At 42.3% G+C, this 22053-nt stretch overlaps 1 protein-coding gene across 1 annotated transcript in view; it reads right to left on the reverse strand.

Annotated features, from left to right (window-relative positions):
• The window catches only part of RELL1 (RELT like 1), a 73995-nt gene that overhangs the window by 35003 nt on the left and 16939 nt on the right, over positions 1 to 22053 (reverse strand). The window contains exons 2-3 of the mRNA XM_008957556.4: positions 3632 to 3856; positions 1720 to 1791 (exon numbers count right to left, since the gene is read on the reverse strand). Of these exons, the coding sequence (XP_008955804.2) occupies positions 1720 to 1791; positions 3632 to 3856 (297 nt within the window). The remainder of the gene's footprint in view (positions 1 to 1719; positions 1792 to 3631; positions 3857 to 22053) is intronic.

The following is a 22053-nucleotide window of genomic DNA, read 5'->3' on the forward strand; positions in this document are numbered from 1 at the left end:
AGACAGACAGAGCTGGGCTGCTCACTAACCATGTGAATTTAATTATTTGGAACCTTCTTTCTTTATCTGTAAAATGGGTGTAACTGAACTAACTTTATAGGGATGTTTTGAAGATTAAATGAGATTACGTATATAAAGCACCCAGATCTATGCCAAAAGCATAAAGCACATTCTAAAAACAGCAATGAAAATTATGCTCAACCATACGAAACTGCTGTTTCTCTAAGTCAAAAACCGTTGAAGAGAGTCAAACTGACAAACAGGCTGGGCAGGCAGGTGCTCTTGTGGAGTAGTGAGGATCTGGGAGTGTGGGGTGCCCAGGGCAGGGCCTGAGGGCAGAGGAGCAGGTATTTACTGATGAGTGTGGTGTATTTCAACCTTTAGACAAATGGCTCAGCTCTATCAGGCTGAGCTCTATCAGTCCACGAGCCCATGCTGGCTAAAGCACAGACAAAGCCCAGGGGAAACATTTTCTTTTAAATTGTAATGAGAATTCAAAGTGTGAGAATCCACAGCTATTGAGTAAGTGGGCAAGGAATCCCACACACCTCAAATATCACTGAGGGCATGGTGTGCTATGGAGGGAATAACCAGTGCTCAGAACAATGACCCTAAAGTTTCTTTACTCAAGATTAAATTAATCTTCCATTTAAGATGATAACTTAGAATACATTTCAGGGTGAAAAAATACTAAATTTCATAAAAGTTCAACTTTGTAAAAGTGTTAACACTGGAGAAAGGATGACATAGAATAGACAAACAGAAGCACAGCAGCAGCTGCCAGTGGACGGGGGAGGAGGGAATGGGGAGTGGCTGCCTAAAGTGTCCAGAGCTTCAGTTTGGGAAGATGTAAAGTTCTGGAACTAGACAGTGGAGATGCATGTACAACACTGTGAATGTGCTTAATCCCACTGAAGGGTGCACTTTAAAATGGTAACAGTACTAAATTTTATGTGTATTTTACCACAATTTTTTTAAGTGCATGAAAAAGGAACAGACAATATTTGAGTACTTACCATACTGAGCACTGTATGTGTGCTATGTCCCAACAACACTGTGAAGTAAATATTATTATTATTATTGTTTCTTATTATTTCTTTTTTTGACAGAGTCTCGCTGTTACCCAGGCTGGAGTGCAGCGGTGTGATCACAGCTCACTGCAGCTTTGAAATCCTGAGCTCAAGTGATCCTCCCACGTCAGCCTCCCAAGTAGCTGGGAACATAGGAATGTGCCACCATGCCTGGCTATTTACTTTTTTTGAAGAGATGGGGTCTCACTATTTTGCCCAGGCTGGTCTTGAACTCCTGGCCTCAAGTAATCCTCCCACCTCAGCCTTCCAAAGTGCTGGGATTACAGATGTGAGCCACCGTGCCAGGCTGAGGTAAATATTATTATCCTCATTTTACAGGAAGAAACTACCTCATGAAACAAGGCAATGTAGTTTCCCCAAATTGCACACAACCAGTAAGCAGTGAGGCCAGGATTTGAACACCAGCTGACGGCACTCCAGGGCTGGGTCTCTGCAACGCTTAGACCAACTCGCGCTTAGAAAACTCACTCATGTGAAACTTGCGTAGCTGAATAATGCTGGAAGCTGAGGTGTTAGAAAGCTTAGGTGAAGTCAATAAGAGAGTCTATATAAATCTTGACTCTTCGAAGCAGGTTTTTAATAAAGGATAGGAATACTGAATTGTTTTGGAACACTAAAATGTTCACACCTTCATTTTTCATGATGTAGTGGACGATTTGCCCAACAGTGTCACTGTTTTCATTCACACTGTCGTTCAATTCTGAAAGAGAAAAGATGAGGGGAGAACAGGTTACAATTGGTCACCAGCATCAAGTCAATCAATCTTAGAACCCAAGACCTCACTGAACAGTTTCCAGAAGCCTCAGGAGATCACCCATGGTGCTACAATTCTAGGCTTTCTCCCTCCAGCCCCAAACTTCCTAATGCATAACAAGCATAAAGAGAAAGTATCAAAGCTGTCCATCTATCTCTTCTGAAGTTCAAATACTCACTCACTTTCCAAGACAATAATTTGAAAATGCATTTGTACCAGTCCTCATTATTATTTCTGTCTCATCATTTTCTTAAAGCCTTATGAGAAATGGGAAGAAAGCTCATTAAAAAAGAAAAAGATTCTCCTTGGATTTTATTTTAATTGCAGATTTACTATATCAATTTACAATATTAATTTCCTTTTTAAATGAGATCATAATTCATCCATGTTCATCAGACTGCTGTATCCTCTGAAATACACTTCCAAATTACCTACATTCAGGGCTTGGTTATGTGTCCACAAACTCAGTTTACTTTGGGGACTCTGTACCAGGAGCATACATGACGGTCTTTGGGAAAAAAAGCAAACCACTCTGAAACCAATCTGCAAAATTTGTTTCAATAAGAACGAGGAAGGGTTGAAATGCTCCATCCTAGTTCACAGAGAATGCATCAAGGTGTGCAGTGTCCTACTCATTTACCTGGACAATGCCTTCTCCATCCAAAGGTCAGCTTTCCTCCACGTGAACATGCATGTTTGGTTAGACAGCTCAGAAGCTGGCTGCTAAGCCAACCTACAGAGCATCTGGGAAGGAGGAGAGGGGGAGGCTCCACTTTCTGTTGACAAACACTTGGCTTTGGTTTGCTCACAGGCTCATACATGACTCATCATGCAATCCTGTTCCTTCTCAGCCTCAAAGGTCAGTGGGGGTGGGAAAAACCAACAGTCCAGCAAGCTGGCAAGGAACAAGGAACCTCCCCTCAGCCAGCCCTGCTTTGCCTGAAGGGCGACCTACTCCAATGTCACCTTTCTGCAGAAACTGCCCTTAGCAGGGCTGAAAGGAATAGGGGGAGTCACCTACTACCTCTCAAGGCCCAAGTCAGGAAACATCCCTAAAGATGATGGGAAAGAAACATCAGTGGCGAAAACAGGATTTCATCTCCCAGGTTTTTCTAAACACTACCTTATGACTCCACATTAGGAGAAACAGATGAGACAGCCTGAAGTTAGTACTAAGGCACCAGTTCTTGTCATACTTTTTTCTGCACTGTGCACACGATCGTTTACTTAATAAACATAAATTCCAATCACAAATATTTAAGATAGAACTCCCCCAGCAAAAGTAACACCACAAACATGGGGAGACCTATTTTAATTTTTCCTTCACTCTTATTCGAATCTGATTCCATAATAATAGTAAGGATTAATATTTAATGAGTAGTCATATATTCCAAATACCAAATGCATCTTTCCTCTAAATTTCACAGAAACCCCAAAAGGTGAGGATTATTTTCCTCATTGAAATTAAATTAAAATGTCAAATGAATAAGATTAAATTAATTAAAAATACATTTAAGTGAAATTATACATGGCAGAGATTCAGAGCACACAATAACTTGTCTAAGGCCACAGGGCAAGAAAGGGTGCTCTATCTGGCAGGTATTCAGTAATGAAAGCAAGTTTTCAAACTAGGTGTGATTACTGCACAATCTGCACTTACACTACACTGCACCACCTGCCACTAAAATGGATCATTCTGCCTCAGAGAGATGGAAAGCATATATCACTGGTTTCATATTTAAAAACTGTCTCCTCACCCCCAATAAAAAGAACCCTGGTTATTTACCTATCTTTTCAACCTTTTCCTCTTCGATATCTTGCTCTGCTTCTGTTGTACAACGATAGCCTTTCTTCTTAAGCAGGTGGCAAATGAGGACGCCAAAGAGACCCATGATAAAGAACACAGGGACAAGCGCGTATGCAATATATTCTGGGTGTCCATTCCCAGTATCGTTGCTGGGTGATGGGGTCGTCTCTGTTCTGGAGTGCAATGTGCGGCTGCTCCCATTGTCTACAGGAAGAAACATGCATGCTGCATTAGATATCTGTCCAGGGCAAGAAAAACCTAATGACTCTCAGGTAATGTTCACAGTAAGTCAGGGTCTGCTCCCGAAACCACAGGCCATGCAGACTGGTGGGTCCAGCTGCACAGGCATAAGATAGCCCAGGTTTGAGCTCAAACAGTCTGAGTTTAACTCTGCTACTCATGAACTGGGTCCCATGCTGGGTCATTTTTTAAAACATCCTTTGAAGACAGTTTCTTCTTCATTGTGGAATGAGTATACAGGGTTGTCATGAAGTGTCCAGCACAGAGTAAACACATAAACATTACATGTAACATTACAAACACAGAATGAACACATAAACACTACATGTAACATTATAAATATTACATAAACACTACATTACATTATAGCACAGTTCTTAGTGATTAAGAGCATGGCCTCAGAACACTCAAGTTCAATTCCCAGCTCCACCATTTAGAAGCTGTGTGACAATGGACAAGAACTTAACATCTTGATGCCTTGGTTTCTTATGAAATGGGCATACAAATACTACCTACTCACCCTTCTAGGATTGTTATAAAGATGAAATAAATTATTACATGTAAACTAGCAAGCAACATAGCAAATATTCACCCACATGCCAGGCACCATTCCAGGCACTTGTGATGCAGGTTCATCACACTGAGCAAAACAGGCGGAGATTTGTTGTCCTCATGCAGCTTACATTCTATGAGGATTTAGTAAATTAGCAGATCTAGAGTATGAAGAAGAGGGAAAAGTCAGGGATAGCATCAAGATCTTGGCCCGGGGTGCAAACATAAAAATGGAAGTGAGTGCACTTGTTTATTTGTTCACTAATCCCAATAAACATTGAATGCATGCCAGTTATGTGACAAGCACCACACTGGGTGGGAACTGGATAGAGTGATGAACAACGTAACGTAGCCCCTGCCATCTTGAGGCTCGTACACGATGGCATCAGAAACAGCCATTAAACAAGTATACACGGGCAGATCGTGCCAGATTGTGAGAAATGCTGTGGAAGGAAAACACGGGGCACTAGAAGAGAAAAGAACAGTGGGGATCTACTTTATGACTTCAAGAATAGGGAAGCTTTGAAGTGGGCATCTTTTGGAGAAAAGGGGAAGTTTTTGCCTTTAGACATGTCAAAGTATCACATGAATATATATATGAGAGGCAGTTTGATATCTTAGCCTGCAGGGGTGCCACAGGGACTCCAGAAAGCAGTGAGCCTGGAGCACACAATTATACAATGTGGCCAACTGAGATCGCAGGAAGAACATACTTTGGCAGGCTGAAGGGGGTGGGGGGAGGGGGTGAATCACTTGAGGTCAGGAGTTCAAGACCAGCCTGGGCAACATGGTGAAACCCCGCCTCCACTAAAAATACAAAAATTAGCTGGGCATTGTGGTACACAACTGTGGTCCCAGCTACTGGAGAGGCGGAGGTGAGAGGATCACTTGAGCCTGGGAGGCAGAGGTTGCAGTGAGCCAAGAATTGCACCACTGTACTTCAGCCTGGGTGACAGAGCAAGACTGTCTCAAAAAAAAAATTTTTTTTAATTAAATTAAAAAGTATTAAAAAGTTAGCCTTATATATGTTCCTGTCACACAGTAAGCACTATAAATGTGTTAGCTACCACTATTAATATTTAGGCCGGGCACAGTGGCGCACACCTATAATCCCAACACTTTGGGAGGCCAAGGCAGGCGGATCACTTGAGGCCAGGAGTTCAGGAAGAACATACCGTGTAGCAAAAGAATCAGCAGAGCACCATGCCATGGAAAAATGAGGAGAGAAGTACGAAATGAAGAGGGGAGTCAGGTAGATGAGGACCAAAGAAAACTGTGGGGTTTGACTGAAACAAAGCTTCAGTATTTGGAATATCCTGACTCTGAAGGGATAAAATAAGGTTTTCTACATCAAGGGAGATTCACACACACTGCTCAAGAAACCCAGAAATTGGAAAGCTAGAGACATTTAAATATAAGCTTTCTCAAGAGAATTTTGGTGAGAAAAGAATCCGTATTGTAATTGAGAGCGGCAGGAGGCAGTCAAATGCCCAGGCAGACAGGGTTGGGTCCCTGGTGAAACCCCACCTCCATGCTGAAGAAGTTTAAAGCTTGAAAGCCAAGCTACAAGTTAAATCCTCAGACCAGATGGAGGACTTGTCTTCCTGTTTGGTGTGCTTTCCTCACAAACCAATCAGCACGCACTCCCCATTCTGAGTCCATAAAAGGCCCCAGACCCAGCCACACGGGAGGAACTTCAAGTAGAACCATTCCCCCGAGCCCCACATTGCCTCTCTGCTGAAAGCCATTTTCATAGCTCAATAAAATTCTTCTCCGCCCTCCTCACCCTTCAATGTGTCATGTATCCTCATTCTTCTTGGGTGCACTACAAGAGCTTGGGAACTGCTGAAAGTGGGTACAAGCTATACCACAGGCGAGCTGAAGCACGCCAGCGTGGCCAAGCAGGGCGTCGAGGCTGGGGCAGAGCGTCGCCAGCCAGGAGGTCCCCAGTTTACAAAGTGACCCAGAAGAAAACTCCTGCATCATAATGATTATAATGGGGACAATATGCCTGGTATGAAATGAGCACGGTTCATCACAGCAGCAAACAAACAATATCAAACAGAAGCTTTATTTGCAAACCAGAGGCCATAGAACAAAGGCTACCTCTCTTTCGCATGGAAATATCCATTGTCTTTGAACATGAAAGGAAATAATTGGTTTCTTAGGTTTGTAAGAGGTTGCATTCATTACTTTATCAGACAACCTCCAGAATTTGAAATAGCCTGTGTTTTCTGATTTCTCCCTGAAGAATCAATATAATAAATACATCCCTAAATATATGCAATATACCGTCTAAGTTAGGGTTTAACCTCATGCCTTATTTTCAGTAAAAGCCAGAAACATTTATTTAATCCCTTTTATGGTCCTAAAACAATGTTTTCTTTATTAATTCCTTTATATAACACATATTCCACGCAACAAGAATAGGTGAAGTAGGCAGCATGCTGAGATCAAGGAGCTTTACTCAGAATCACTGTCTGTTTCAATCTGGGGGTGAAAATAAATTCTTTTTTGGGGGGACAATGGGAAAGAGGGATGAAAGAGGGGCTCAGAATTGGAGTCAAACACCTCCCTCTGAATCAGGTGATTGAGAAGGTGTCTTCATCGTGAATTTGGCATGTGGCAACCCCTAACAAACACTAAATATCTACAGAGCTCTGTGACTTACAAACATGTGTCATTCACTTAATTTCATAATTATCGTGCCATGAAAAAACTGAAGATATGAATCTACATTAGTGAAGCATATAAATTACAAGGAGATGCAATATAGCACTCAGATTAAAAGCTCAGACCTGGCAGAAATAACAGACATGTTATTGGCCACATACTAGACATGTCACCTTAGGCGAGTAATTTTAACTGTTCTGTACTCTGTTTCCTCTCTGTTCAAAGGATCAAAATGAGTGTGACTAATCTGTGATAATTTTACAAGATGGCCCTGGGAAATAAAAATCTAATCTCAGACCCCAATTTACTATGCCAAAAGGAAAAAATTAAACTGAAAGCTGAGTCATTCAAGAAATTGCGTTTCCTTTTGTTCTTAGGCAGATAGCTACTGATAAGAGGTGAAGTATCTGCACAGGTAGCTACTCCATGCTCACCTTATCTTAGGTAAAGTGCTGACTGACTGACATAATTGACTATTACCCTGCCCGCTCCTTTTCCCTTGCAACAGGTAGATTCAGTAATGTGAACATCTGCTCCCTCTTTCCCCTTGTATTGAAACCTCAATATTCAATACAAGTATTGAATACTCAATATTCAATACAAGTATTGAATACTCAATATTCAATACAAGTATTGAATACTCAATATTCAATACAAGTATTGAATACTCAATATTCAATACAAGTATTGAATACTCAATATTCAATACAAGTATTGAATACTCAATACAAGTACTGAATACTCAATACAAGTATTGAGTATTGAAACCCTCAAAATCTTAGGAAAATGGCATGAACCACAGATTGTTCCTGTGGATTTGAGATCCTTTTCTCTGGACATGTCCTTAACCTTTGCAAAATAAACTTCTAAATTGACTGAGACCCGTCTCAGATACTTTTTGGTTTCCAGCTTCAAAATTATTTGATACTGCTTCTACTGAGAGGTGAGGTCTGTATCTCGTCCCCTTACATTTACACTCTACTCTCCCTGACCCACAGAATGTGTTGGGAATGATGCATTATCACTTTCCAGCCTCAGGCAATAAGAAACTGACAACTTCCACTTCCTGTTTCTTGGGGCACTTGCTCTTGGAACCCAGCCACCATGCTGTGAGGAAGCCTAAGCTTCCCTGTGGAGAGAAAATAGCAGGCATCAACTTATCAGCCAGTAATAGCCATAATAAAAGTAGATCCTATAGTCCCAACTGATGCTCCATGGGGCATCAGAGCTGTCTCTGATGAACCCTGCCCAAATTGTATAACAAATCCTTAAACAAAAGAAATGATTGTTGTTTTCACCCACTAAGCTTTGGGGTTATTTGTCATACAGCAATAGTAACTGGAAGCCTGCTGCATGGTGTCACTGTGAAGATTAAACAATATTAATATATAAAGCATTCAGAAGAGTGTCTACAAAAAGGTGGGCACTGTATTTTAGTCATAATCATAAAAGACCTGCATTATTCAGTAAGATAGCCACTAGCCACATGTAGCTATTTAAATTCAAATTTAAGCCAAATGAATTTAAATAAAATTAAAAATTCAGTTCCTCAGTTGCATTAGCCACATCTCAAGTGCCCAGTGGCCATGTGTGGCTAACTGCTACCATACTGGATGGCCCAGATAATGAACATTTCCACCATCCCAGAAAGTTTTTTTGGACAGCCCTGTTGTGCATTATAAAGAATAGCTAACAAGAAAGATGCAGAGTGGAGAATATATTGTGATCTACCTTAACAATTCAATGAAAAATAGCTTTTAAATAACAAAGTAACTGTTCATACATAAAGTCTAAAACATTTATAAACTTCAGTAGGTTTAGCTTTCCTTCAATTTACACTAATAATTTGCTGAGAAACACTGTATCCCTTCTTCTCCTTCACCCCTAGCTGAATCATGTCTGAATCACGAACAAATTACTTAGTCCAAATAGCAAAGGTTGTTGCATTATTTATAAAAGTCAAAAAATAGCAACACCTGCATATTTGCAATGAGATAATAAGAACATATCTAAATCATAGTTTCATTTGATGAAATAATATGCACTATTTAAAGATCTATGAAATTTTTTGTGAAGATACGGGAAAACACTATGATCCAATATTGAATTTCAAAAGCTGGATTCAAAACCTTACATGCAATATGATCCAACTGGTTTTTTTAAAAAATAAAAACGCATGAAGGTGTAAAGCCAAAACCAAAATGCTAAGTGATTCTCGGTACTAAAATAATGAAATAAATTTAATTTTATCTTTATACTTTTCTATAACTTTCTAAAATTAGTATGTGGTACTTTTGTACCAAGATGGTAGACACTTTAAAAAGTATGTAGAGCAGAGACTGTCAGTCATTTGAGAGTCACAAACCCCTTTGTGAGGTCTGACGGATGCTAGGATTCCTATTTCAAAATTTTGCCTCCTGGTTCTGTGACTTCTTGAACCCAAATTAATATAAGGGCAAGTGATGTAATAAAAATGACATCCAAGTTTCTGCTTGAGCAACATAGTGGACATTGGACCCATTCATTGTGATGGGAAATATATATATATAAAAAAAGCAAGTTTGCTTGGTGTTATGGTTTGAATTTTGTCACCCCCTCCTAAATTTATATGTTGAGCTCCTAACCCCCAATACCTCAGAATGTATTTGGAGATAGGATCTTTATACAGGTCATCTAGTTAAAATGAAGTCATCAGGGTGGACCCTAGTCCCATATGATTGGTGTCCTTCTGAAAAGGGGAAATGTGGAGAAAGACAGAGGGAAAACACTGTGTGAAGAAAAAGGCAGAGATCTGGATGATGCTTCTTCTACAAGCTAAGGGACACCAAAGATTGCCAGCAAATCACCAGAACCCAGGAGAGAGGCATGAAATAGATTCTCTCATAGCCCTCAGAAGGAGGCAACTTTGCTGACACATTCCTCTTGGACTTCTCTGTTGCTGAAGCCACCCTGTCTGTGGTACTTTGTGAGGCAGCTCTAGCAAACGAATTCACTTGGCATCTTGAGGACAACATCACAGTTCAGTTTTGAACACGCAGAAATAGAGGTAAGCAGGTGACATCCAGATGGAAATAGGCATTGAGCAACTGGATCTGCTCCACTCAGAAGCTGAGGAAGAACAGCCAGAGCTCCAGTCTAGGACAGAAAGGAATGAGTTTCCAGAAGAGGTAAGTGGTCAGCTGGGTCAGATGCTGTCAGAGAGCACAACTAAAATACGAAGGAAATGCAAAATGGTGCCGCTGCTATGCTGGATAGTATTAAGCCTTCTCAAAAGGTTAAAAATAGAACTACCATGTGATCTAGAAATCCCACTTCTGGGTACATATCCAAAAAAAGAATTGAAATCAGGATCTTGAGGAGATACCTGCACTCCCATGTTGTCTGCAGCATTAGTTACAACAGCCAAGATGTGGAAGCCACCAAAATTCCCATCGATAGACAAAGGGATAAAGAAATTGTGGCATATGAAAATGGAATATTATTCAGCTTTATAAAGAAGAAAATCCTGCCAAATGTGACAACATGGGTAAACCCTGAGGACATTCGGCTAAATGAAATAAGCCAGACACCAAAGGACAAATACTATACAATTCTGTTTTAGGTATTTTAGATACCATAGTATCTAAAATAGTCAAACTCATAGAAACCAGAGAGTAGAATGGTGTTTGCCAGGGGCTGGGCAGGCAGGGGATAGGGATAGTTGATGATCAACAGGTACAAAATATAAATTTTCAGTTACACGAGATTAATAAGTTCTAGAGATCTGACAATACTGTATTGTGCACTTAAAAATTTGTTCACAGAGTAGACCTCATGTTAAGTGTTTTTACCATAATTTTTAAAAAGAGAGAGAAAGAAAGAAACAAACAACCTGCTATAGTTTGAATATGATCTGTCCCCTACAAAACACACGTTGAAATTTGGTACCCAATGTAACAGTGTTGAGCTGTAGTGGGACCTTTAAGAAGTGCTTGGGTCTTGGGGACTCCACGCTCATAAAGGAGTTAACGTTGTTCTCACAGAAGTGAGTTAGTTCTCATGGGAGGGGGTTAGTTATTGGGAGTTTGGATTGTTATAAAAGCGAGTTCAGCTTCCTCGGCACTTTCTTGCTTCCTCTCTCACCATGTGATTTCTTCCATTTTGTCACTGATGTCATGAAGCAGCAACAGGCCCTTACCAGATATGGCTATCCAATCTTGGACTTCCCATCCTCCAGAACTGTGAGCAAAATAAACCTCTATTCTTTATAAATTACCCAGTCTTGGGTATTCTGTTATAGCAACAGAAAACAAATGAAGACACAACCCAAGAGAAATCTTTAGAAAGAGGCTTGAGAAGAACTCAGATAAATCAGGCCACATAGAAATTCCTAAGAACACATGGGAAACCTTCAGTTTCTAATTTAGGAGCAGCTTGGGATTTTTTAACCTTTCCCTTCTTGGATTTTGCTCCCTGTTTCTCTGTAGTTTCCTGAAGTAAACGTTCTTTAAAAATTCTAAAGATAAAGTAAAACAAAAAAGGAAATAAACAGGCAAAAATAAAATAGAAAGAAAAACAATCCACAGAAGCTCTTTGGTGGCCTTGCTGGAGCCGTTTTCCAATGAAATGGATGGCAAGATGCAAGCTGGATTCTCTGGGTTCAGGAACAGAGACACTGAGCTCATTGTGCTCCTTCCAGAAGCTCCTTCTGAGCAAGCAAGGAGGGTAGGGTAGTTCACCCTCAGGGTGAAGGGAAGAAATTTTTGTTTGGGGTTTATTTTTTAAGTGGATGAAACCAAACTATTTATATGTAGAAGGGAAGGAAGAAAAGGGAGAGACAGAGCGGGAGTATGAAGCAATGGCCTTGAGATGATTTCCATATGAAGGAGGGGAGTTAAATATCTGAATAGAAAAGGATACAGTTTTTCCTGAGGCCTTCCTTTATAGTGGGTGGAACAAATTTGCGGGAACAGGTGCCTCTGTTGTCTTTTAACATAAAAAGCAAGGCCTGGTGTGGTGGCTTACGCCTGAAATCCCAGGATTTTGGGAGGGCAAGGCGAGATTACACATTTTGTGAAACCTCATCTCTACAAAAAAATCCCCAAAAAATAAGGTAGCTAGGAGTGCTTGTGCACACCTGTAGTCCCAGCTACTTGGGTGGCTGAGATGGGAGGATCAAATGAGGCCAGGAGGTGGAGGCTGCAGTGGGCCATGATTGTGCCACTCTACTGGGAGGGTGGGTCAGCCTGGGGGACACAGTGAGACCCTGTCACACACACACACACACACAAAACATAAAAAGCAATGGCAAACCAGTGTAAAATGCACCTGCAGTCCCAACTACTGGGGAAGCTTGGGTAGGAGGATTACTTGAGCCCAGGAGTTCAAAGCCAGCCTAAGGAACAGCCAGGGAGGAAGCAATGACATCTGTTGGTAACTAGGAGGGTGAGGACAGAAGAGGGGACTTCAGCAGACAGGAGGCTTAGCAGAGAGACTGAAGGGAGGTGTCAGTGAAAATAATGCACAATGGCATTCAGGACACAGCTGAGATGTGCACCCCAAATCTCTAACTGTATGAGACCACTCAGGGCGTGCCATGCAGGCTGGAAACCAAGCAGAATAACAAATCAGGATCAGAATGGAAAGCAGACAGAGCTAGAGTACGAAAGAGAACAGTTTAGGGTGAGATGGCTCCAGAATCGATGATATCTGATTCACACTAGTTTATTACAGCATTATCAATACTAACAACAGCCACCACCACAACTATGGAGCATGTATGAGCCAACACTAAGCTAAGCATTGAATCTTCACAGTAAACCTGTAAAATGGTTACCAGTGTTATCCTCACATTACAGATGGGGAAACAGAAGCATAGAAAGGTCAGGCAATATTCCCAACGTCAAGGTCACGTGGCTACCAAGTGGCAGTGCCTGGATTCAAACCAGGCAGTGTGGATCCTGCGTGCTCAAACACACTTTATCTCACTCTCAGTGTCTGCATACGTAAAACACGACTTGTGAGAGAGTGCTGTTCATCTACCAATGCCTAAAGTACATTTTCATTATTTTTCTTTCAACAATATTTCATCATTTAGCCACTTTTCTGTTAAAATGCTAAATGATGGCCTATTCTTTCCTATTTCACAACTTGGTTTAGAATAAAGCCTCCACAAACTTCAAAACCATGGATTCCAATTAGCACAGCAAGAAGTAGGATAAGTTTTGAAAATGCTCCCACCAGACTCCAAAGCAGTTTTACCAGATAAACAACAAAAAACTCTACTATTTGCCCTTATCACCAATCAATCTCCCTCCCAACTCCCAAATCACAGCTCGCCTTATGCAGGTCATAACCTGGGATCCCTACAGCCTTGCTGGCTCTTCAAAAACAAGCCCATCACTTCATTTTGAGAGTCTTTTGCACACAGCAAGAGCCACTGAAACAGGCAGAGCTTGGCTCTAGCTGGTAAGTGTGATTCTCTTCCACAGCACCACAAATAAAAAATGTCCAACACAAAGGCCAGTGTTTGTCAAAATTCTTTGGGTTTTTCCTGGGCCCAGTGAGCTTTGGTAAATTTGCTGTATTCTGAGGACCCACTAGGTATGTGTGTTTTGCCAAGATCCTGCTGAGATTACAAAAGAAAACGTGAGATGAAAAAGATCAAAGACAGCAGGGAACTGAGGAGGAGGCATGAAGCATGGCTGGAAGTCAACCTAAAAAGTCGAAAGCAATTTTCTAGCTTGTTTCCAAGTAATACTTGTATTTCCAACTGACCCCAATGGTCAGAGGAGCCGAGACAGAATGGCGGGGAAATGGCATTTCTCACACCCAGTGGGCATGGCTTGAGGGTTGCTAACATTTTTTGGTCTAGATTACCAAGATGGCTAAATGTCTAAATGTTCATTTCTCAAAAGGGGTTTTTCTTCATCCACCTTTGCCACCAGCTACCTCTGTGATACTCAACAAGTCACTTCACCTCCCTGGGCCTCAGTTTCCTCATCTGAAAAATTAGAAGCAGGAGCTGATGTCCTTCATGGTTCTCAGAATTCCACTATTCCCCAACCTTCTGCAGCCTCATTCACTCTGGGCTGACACTGCTGGAGATGAAGACACGAGCCCATCCTCCATGTCCACAAGGCCAAATCCAAACAGCTCTCAAATCCAACCACAGACTCCAGACAAGGCAGCCGTCCTAATCTCTCCCAAGCAGCTTTGTGCTGACCAAGATCAAGATCAAGAATGGCTCTGATAGCAATTCCTCCTCTCCTTACCAGGAAAGGGTGCGCATTCTCAGAAGCTAGGGTTTCCTGGCAAACTGAACCAACAAACTCTTGATGGGAAAGGAACTTGGCTGATAAGTGGATAACCCACATCAAGGTTAGCTGGAAAATAGTTTTTAAGCACACACACACACCCATTTTTATTTATATATTTATTTATTTATTTTTAAGCTAACATTCAAATCACAGTATCTGAGAAGGGTCTATTTTTTGGTCTAGATTACCAAGATGGCTAAATGTCTAAATGTTCATTTCTCTAAAGGGGTTTTTCTTCATCCACCATTGCCACCAGCTACCTGTGTGATACTGAACAAGTCACTTCACCTCCCTGGGCCTCAGTTTCCTCATCTAAAAAATTACAAGCAGGAGCTAGTTCTTCATGATTCTCAAAATTCCACTATTCCCCAACCTTCTGCAGCCTCATCCACAATTCACTCTGGGCTGACACTGCTGGAGATGAAGACACAAGCCCATCTTCCATGTCCACAAGGCCAAATCCCAACAGCTCTCAAATCCAATTTTTTCATAACTCCTTTGACAGCAACATCAAATCTGACAAATTCATCTGGTAGCAAACCCTGCACTGACCTGATGTGTGGCTATTTACACACACTCTCCTAGTAAGGAGAGGAAGAATTGCTATCAGAGCCATTCTTAATCTTGATTTTGGTCAGCACAAAGCTCGGGGGAAGTCACATTATTTAGAGTTTAGACTACCAGTCCGAAGGGTTTCCGACTGTCACAATTCTAAGAGTAAGGAGATTGGTCAGGGTACTGCACTTGCTCAAGGTCACATGGTTAAAAACTGGTAAGAGGCCGGGCACGGTGGCTCACGCCTGTAATCCCAGCACTTTGGGAGGCCAAGGCGGGCAGATCACAAGGTCAGGAGATCAAGACCATCCTAGCTAACACGGTGAAACCCCGTCTCTACTAAAAATATAAAAAATTAGCCAGGCATGGTGGCGGGCTCCTGTAGTCCCAGCTACTTGGGAGGCTGAGGCAGGAGAACGGCGTGAACCCAGGAGGCAGAGCTTGCAGTGAGCCGAGACTGTGCCACTGCACTCCAGCCTGGGTGACAGAGTGAGACTCTGTCTCAAAAAAAAACAAAAAACAAAAAACCACAAACAAACAAAAACTGGTAAGAACCTGGGACAAAAATCTTGTTTCAGGACAGAATCTGTAACTAGTCCACCTAGTTACACCTACTAGGTGTACTAGTCCACCTAGTAGCCTCTCAGTCCTACTTTGGTAGAGCTAGGACCTATTATCTAGTCAGTAGCTAACAGCTTACTACTAGTGCAAAACAGCCTCTTTTAAGTTAATTCTGTTTGTTTGTTTGTTTGTTTTTTGAGACAGAGTCACTCTGTCACCCAAGCCGGAGTGCAGTAGCACAATCTCAGCTCACTGCAACCTCTGCCTCCCAGGTTGAAGCAATTCTCCTGCCTCAGCCTCCAGACTATCTGGGATTATAGGCGCACGCTGCCACACCTGGCTAATTTTTTGTATTTTAGTAGAGACGGAGTTTCACCATGTTGCCCAGGCTGGTCTCGAATTCCTGAGCTCAGGCAATCCACCCACCTTGGCCTTTCAAAGTGCTAGGATTACAGGCGTGAGCCACCGCACCTAGCCAAGTTAATTCTTTAAATACAGTTTAAATCAATTGCCCACAATAATAAAAGAAGAGAAACCAAAGCAAATTCTACAAAATAAAATCATCCCCAAATTATTCCTATTTGGTTACAGAGATAACTAAAGTCACAGTCTCTAAGACCATCTACCCACAGTGGCAATCATAAAGACACAGCATTTGCCCAAGCTCAAGAATATGTTGTAGAGAGAACAAATGGGCTTAAACAGAATTGGAGAACACTGTAAGTCAGTATATAAATAAGTGCTGAACTCTGTAGTGAAACTTGAGGCAGCTACCAGCTTCCACTCAATTCCTAGACAAACAGCTGCTACAACCCCACCTTTCCCCGAAAACGCAGCTGTGACTGGGCAGGGAGGGGACACCCAGATGGCACCCACCTGCCAAAGTCCACCCACCCATGAAACAAAACCCCACCCAACCCCAGCTGCATACAGTCCCTCAATTACCTTTATTTTGTTAAAATTCCTGAAATGCTACCATGAGTCATGAGCCCTGGAGTCTGATTCTGGGTTGCAAAGACCACTCTGGGAACAGATGGAAGCTCAGACAACTTCCCCAATAAAATGTGCAGACGTCAGCAATGCCTAGCTATAAATCCTTATTTTCAGATGCATTTGGCTAACAGATGCCTTGAAAAATTATCATTACTAATGATAATTATCATTTTTAATGGGAAAATGCATTTCAACTTACAATCTACTTACTCAAAAGTAGTATTTGGGGCATAACCTATCCTTAAGCTGGGGCTTTCTTCTTAAATACCACATAGATTAAGAAGGGAAGTAACAAAGATGATCCAGAAAGAAAAAGGACTTTATGCTGAGCCTCAACAGAATAACTGAATTTGGCTGGACAAAAAGGGAACAGGACACTCTTGACAGGCAGGAGGCTGGGGCACTCAGAGCATTCCTGAACCCCGGGTTGCTACCAGAACAAAGGACTGAAACTTGAGTGATGTCAATATAAAGAAACATCTTTAAAAAAAAAAAAAGATGAAATCTAAATATTACCATCCCTGGCTTCAATTTGAACTGAAGAGAGAAAAATAACTTTGCAGAGTCAGATAAAGTCCCTAGCCTACTCCACACTGTCTCGGGTTTACCATTTGAAGTTATTTCTTAAAGCCACAGAACTCCAACACAGATGACAGCTACAGCCACCCCCATCCCCCCATCTTCCCCCACCTCCCACCTCGCCCAAAGCTCCGTCTTGGGAGGAAATTAACTCTAGGATCCCGGTGTCTTGAGAGGCCAAGGACCTCAACTTCTGGACTCTTCCAGAGTATCTCAAACAATGGTTTGCATTCAGGATACAACAGAAGGCTCATCTGACCTGGCCTCACCCCAGACTGGAGCAAGGTCAGCTTGCCAGTTATTTGCTTTGGGATACAGGCCAGGAAGCCACCAACTGTGCCTCTAAGACAGAAGACTGAGGAGATTCCCACAGACCCTCGCTGATGGCTGCACACATCAGTGGGGTCCCCAGAGAGGGGCGTGAGGAAAAGCAATACCCGTGGGGCTCAAGGACTGGGAGGGCTCCCTGCTGACTCTCTCCCCATCTTCTTTTCCTGTTCTCCAGCCCCTCCCTCCCTCTTTCGCTGCCCCTCCTCCTTTTGCTATTTTTGGTGCTGTCCATTTGGGGACTTTTCCAAAGTCTTTATTTACTGATAGCACCGTCTGTCTCCTGGGAAGGGGCTGGGTGGCTGCACAACAGGAATGGAGAGAGCCTCTGACTAATGGCTCTTGCGAACCTTTAAAATTACACATTATGTCCACTCAAGAAAGAAATGGAATTCTGAAGAAGTCATTTGTTTGAAGTGACCTTAAAGCAACAGGGCTTCAGAAATCTAATATTTGCTTCAGATTATTTCTGAAAGGTGGTACGTCATAAAGAATGAGTTGCTACTTTGAAGTAATTGTCAATCGCAGCATTCACACGGGGTGTTAGTGGTGTCAGGCAGTGTTCTGGATGCTTCCTGGGCAATCTCATTCTTCCCTCGCAGCATCTGTAAGGAAGCATCTCTCATTACCCCCATTCGCAGATGAGGAAAATGAGGCACACGGGTTCAATAACAAGCCTCGGTGTGTAGGAGGACAGGATCCAACCCAGACAATGGAATCCCGGGGCCCACACTCTTAGCCATGTTGCTTAACAGTGTCTGTAAGTGGCAGTGGCCTTGGGTTTTATCTAGTGACACATGCCTTTAGGTGGCTTTGTTAAACTGTCACCAATGAACCACACAGCTGGGCTGCATACAGGTCAACATTCACCCACCCAAGGCCCTTAAACACTAAGAAGCTGCCTCTCTCCAACGACCCTATGATATATGATTAACACTGGAACTTGCACATATCTTCTTCTGGTGTAAAAATCATCTTCATAAAAAAAAGACTGAAGTCAGCTGTCGGTGAATGAAATTTGTAGTGGCTTCATTTTTTAAAAATCTTGATAGCACAAAATTTCCCAATATTAATTTTAACTGCAAAAAACAAAAGATCGACCGGGCGCAGTGGCTCATGCCTATAATCCCAGCACTTTGGGAGGCTGAGGCAGGTGGATCACAAGGTCAAGAGATCAAGACCATCCTGGCCAACATGGTGAAACCCCGTCTCTACTAAAAATACAAAAATTAGCTGGGCATGGTGGCACGTGCCTGTAGTCACAGCTACTTGGGAGGCTGGGGCAGGAGAATTGCTTGAACCCGGGTTGAACCTGGGAGGCAGGGCTTGCAGTGAGCTGAGATCCCATCACTGTGACAGAGCGAGACTCCATCTCAAAAAAAAAAAAAATCACTCATGTATATCTACTTCATCTCCCTCTATAACTATCATAAAGGTAAAAGTAAAAGACCTTTCTCTAGCTATTGAAAAGCACCTTATTCACAGATGCATGTGTTCACATTATTGCTCAAAAACTATTATTCAGTGGTTGCCACAAACATAATTTGTACCAGCAATGTTAATTACATGGCATCTAAAAATCTTTCAGAAAAAATATTTAAAAAGAAAGGAGAGGAATAAAGAAAATTTTCAATCATACACATGACATAGGGACACACAGTACAAGATATAAAAGTTCCCACCCAAATAACACACTTTTCAATGCACTTTCACATTCATTCTTTTATTTGAAATCCCTAATCCCAAGAAGTTAGGTAATATCATCATTCTGTAAATAAATCAGTGGCCTACATGATATCACTGGGTCGAGGCAGAGAAATGAGCCAAGCAGAAGAACCAAAGCTTAGGAGGACATTTTCCCCACCCACCTCACTACAACAGCGCACCACTCAGACATACCACGGTCAAAGGCAGGAATCCCAGCAGGACACAGAACTCGCCGGAAAACCCTGACTGAAGTCAAACACCTCTTTCCCTAAGTGGAGGTGGGGAAGTGAAGGTTTGTACCTCTAATCCCTAACACAGTTCCTGCAACACAGTAGGAGTGCCTGAAACATCTGCTGCAGCAATGTTATATGTGAAAGCAAATTCTCTCATTGCAGAAGGGCTCCTGGGTAATCAATCAAGTCCCCAAGTTCACAGTAACTTTATAAGCAGTTTTGTTAAGATCCTATTTGGTAGAACAGAATATCCAGTGTACTTACACCCCATTTGCCAAATACCAATGGTTTTTACAAACATAAATAAGTAGATTCTTTTCAGAGCTGGACAACTGATACACCCCACTGCTTCACCCCCTTGTTGGGTAAGTCCTTTCTGAAGGATGTAAATATACCAGCATGCTCCTGCGTTCATCAAAATCAACAGAAGGTTCCAGTTTGCAAAGATCCAAAAGAAAGGCTATAAATAGCAGCACATTCCTAAACCCAGCTTGGGGAACTAGCTCTCAACTGGATTTTCACAGGACTCCAATTCATCCCCAACTGCCAGATCCATAAGGGGACACTAAATCCGAGCTTACACAACCTCACCAAAGGCTACTGCCCAATTTCCACGTGGCTGCGAGTCCTAACAGAACTGTTCATGTATATTCCTTGCAAGAGGCCAACCAAGAACTAGGTTAGAAATTATTTAAACTATGGGAGGAAGTCTAAGTAGCAAGGGCCAGAAAAAAACCATCAAATAGGAGGAAACACGCCATCTCAGCCTGTCTCCAGCAGCAACGGGAAGAAATGGGGTCAAAGGGGTGCTCCTTTAGGAAATCAGTGAATTCCCTGAAGCTTACAGAGAGCTGGTGCAGGGAACCAACCCTTGGGGAGCTAGATCCCTGGTTTCTGGGCACAACTGGCACCTGTCAGGGTTGGAAGTCCAGCCAAGTCATTTCTACCCTGCAGAATAGGACATAAACTAATCACATGGGGAAAAAATGGGTGGTGCTGAGCTGGCTGAAGGGAAGCAAGGGCGTCAGAAAGGAAGACTGGCCCAGCACCCGATCAGGCAGAGGGAGAAAGAGAGATGGTGACTGACGCCCCTGTGGAGTGTTGGCGGTTTATGATTTCCAGATCCAGGGCCTCTAGGATGCTCAACTACTTTACCACCAACTGCTAATAGCCACTAACCTTTACTGGAATTTTTACTTACATTATCATTTCTTATCTCTACAACTCTGAGATAGGTGTTAATATTAAACCCATCTTAGAAATGGAGATGATCAAGAACAAAGTATTGAAGCTGAAGTCACTCATCTGGGAAATGGCTGGGCCAACATTTGAACCAAGGTCTGTTGCAGGCAGGGCCAACTCTGAAGCAAGACTACTCCCTAGGAAGCATGGAAGCAAAAGCAGAAACTGGCTTTTTTCTTGGCTGCACTGTGTTCAATTTGTTTCCTAGCTGTGAAGCCCCAGGCAAGGTCAATTAGCATCTCTGTGCCTCAGTTTCCTCATCCATAAAATAATAATAGTTTCTAAGCCTTATATGAGATTACTAGGGTTTATCCAAGTTAAGTACTCGATAAATGCTGGCCATTATTGCTGTGATTATTATTATCTGTGGTAATAAGAGCAAAGCAGTTGCTATCCTCACCAAGCTCACAGCTCAGCTGGGGATATAAAATCAAACATCCAGAAAAGGACAAGGAATCACATGAGCTGGGCTGGAAGGGGCAGTGTTAAATGTGGGGTGCAGAAAAGATAAGCCCTGGGGGTGAGTGAGCAGCGACCACACAGCGCTGCTCAGGTGGTACCACAAGGCCAGGCAGGCACCCACATCCCCACATGCAAGCCAGTGTTTCTCTTCCTTCCAGGAACAGGAAGCAGATAATGACTAAACAGAGAACTACAAAAGTCCTAAACGGAGGGTTTTCCAATTAGTCACAGGTTAGGTCGGGCAATGTTCCTGCAAGACAGGCACGTGGGCTGGCTTCTGAGAACATAGGAACTGGAAAAGGAAGGTGAGTAAATGTTGAGCTCCAAGGATCTGTCCCGGCTGAAGTCCCCTGGTGTGAAGTCCCCGCTACTGCTGTTAGAGAAAGGGCAAAGTAAAGGAGGGAGTAGGAAAGAAAATAAAGGTCACTTCAGAAAAGGCAAACGAAGGAAAGATTAAACAGAAGTAACCAGGAAAACCCGAGACGTAGGGAAGTCAATGTTAAAGAGGAGAAATGAATGTCACTAGCATGAAACCCAAACAAGAACTCTGAAAACCAGTAGCAACCAGTGAGACACACAGAAAAAAATACTATTAATAATAGTCACATATTGATGTATAATGTGTACAGTTACTATTTCAAGCATTTTTCAGATATTAACTCATTTCATCCTTACAATAACTCTATGGGGTAGCTTCTATTATTTCCAGCCCCATTTAAAGATGTAAAACTACAGAACAGAGAGGTTAAGTAACCTATGCCAGGTCACACAGGTAGCAAGTATCAAAGGTGACTTTAATCCAGGCAGCCTGGCTCCAGAACTCCACACTCTGCTCCATTACTGCTGAAATGTGAGGGCTCACAGTTTCAACATTCAGTAAAAGTCCATGGAATGGGATTCTCCATAGCTCATCTCTATTATAGATACTACAGGGTTCACGTAGTAGAGTTAGAGAAGGTAGAAAACCTACAGATAATCA

This window comes from Pan paniscus, chromosome 3, assembly GCF_029289425.2.
Source record: "Pan paniscus chromosome 3, NHGRI_mPanPan1-v2.0_pri, whole genome shotgun sequence".
Taxonomy (NCBI): Eukaryota; Metazoa; Chordata; class Mammalia; order Primates; family Hominidae; genus Pan; species Pan paniscus.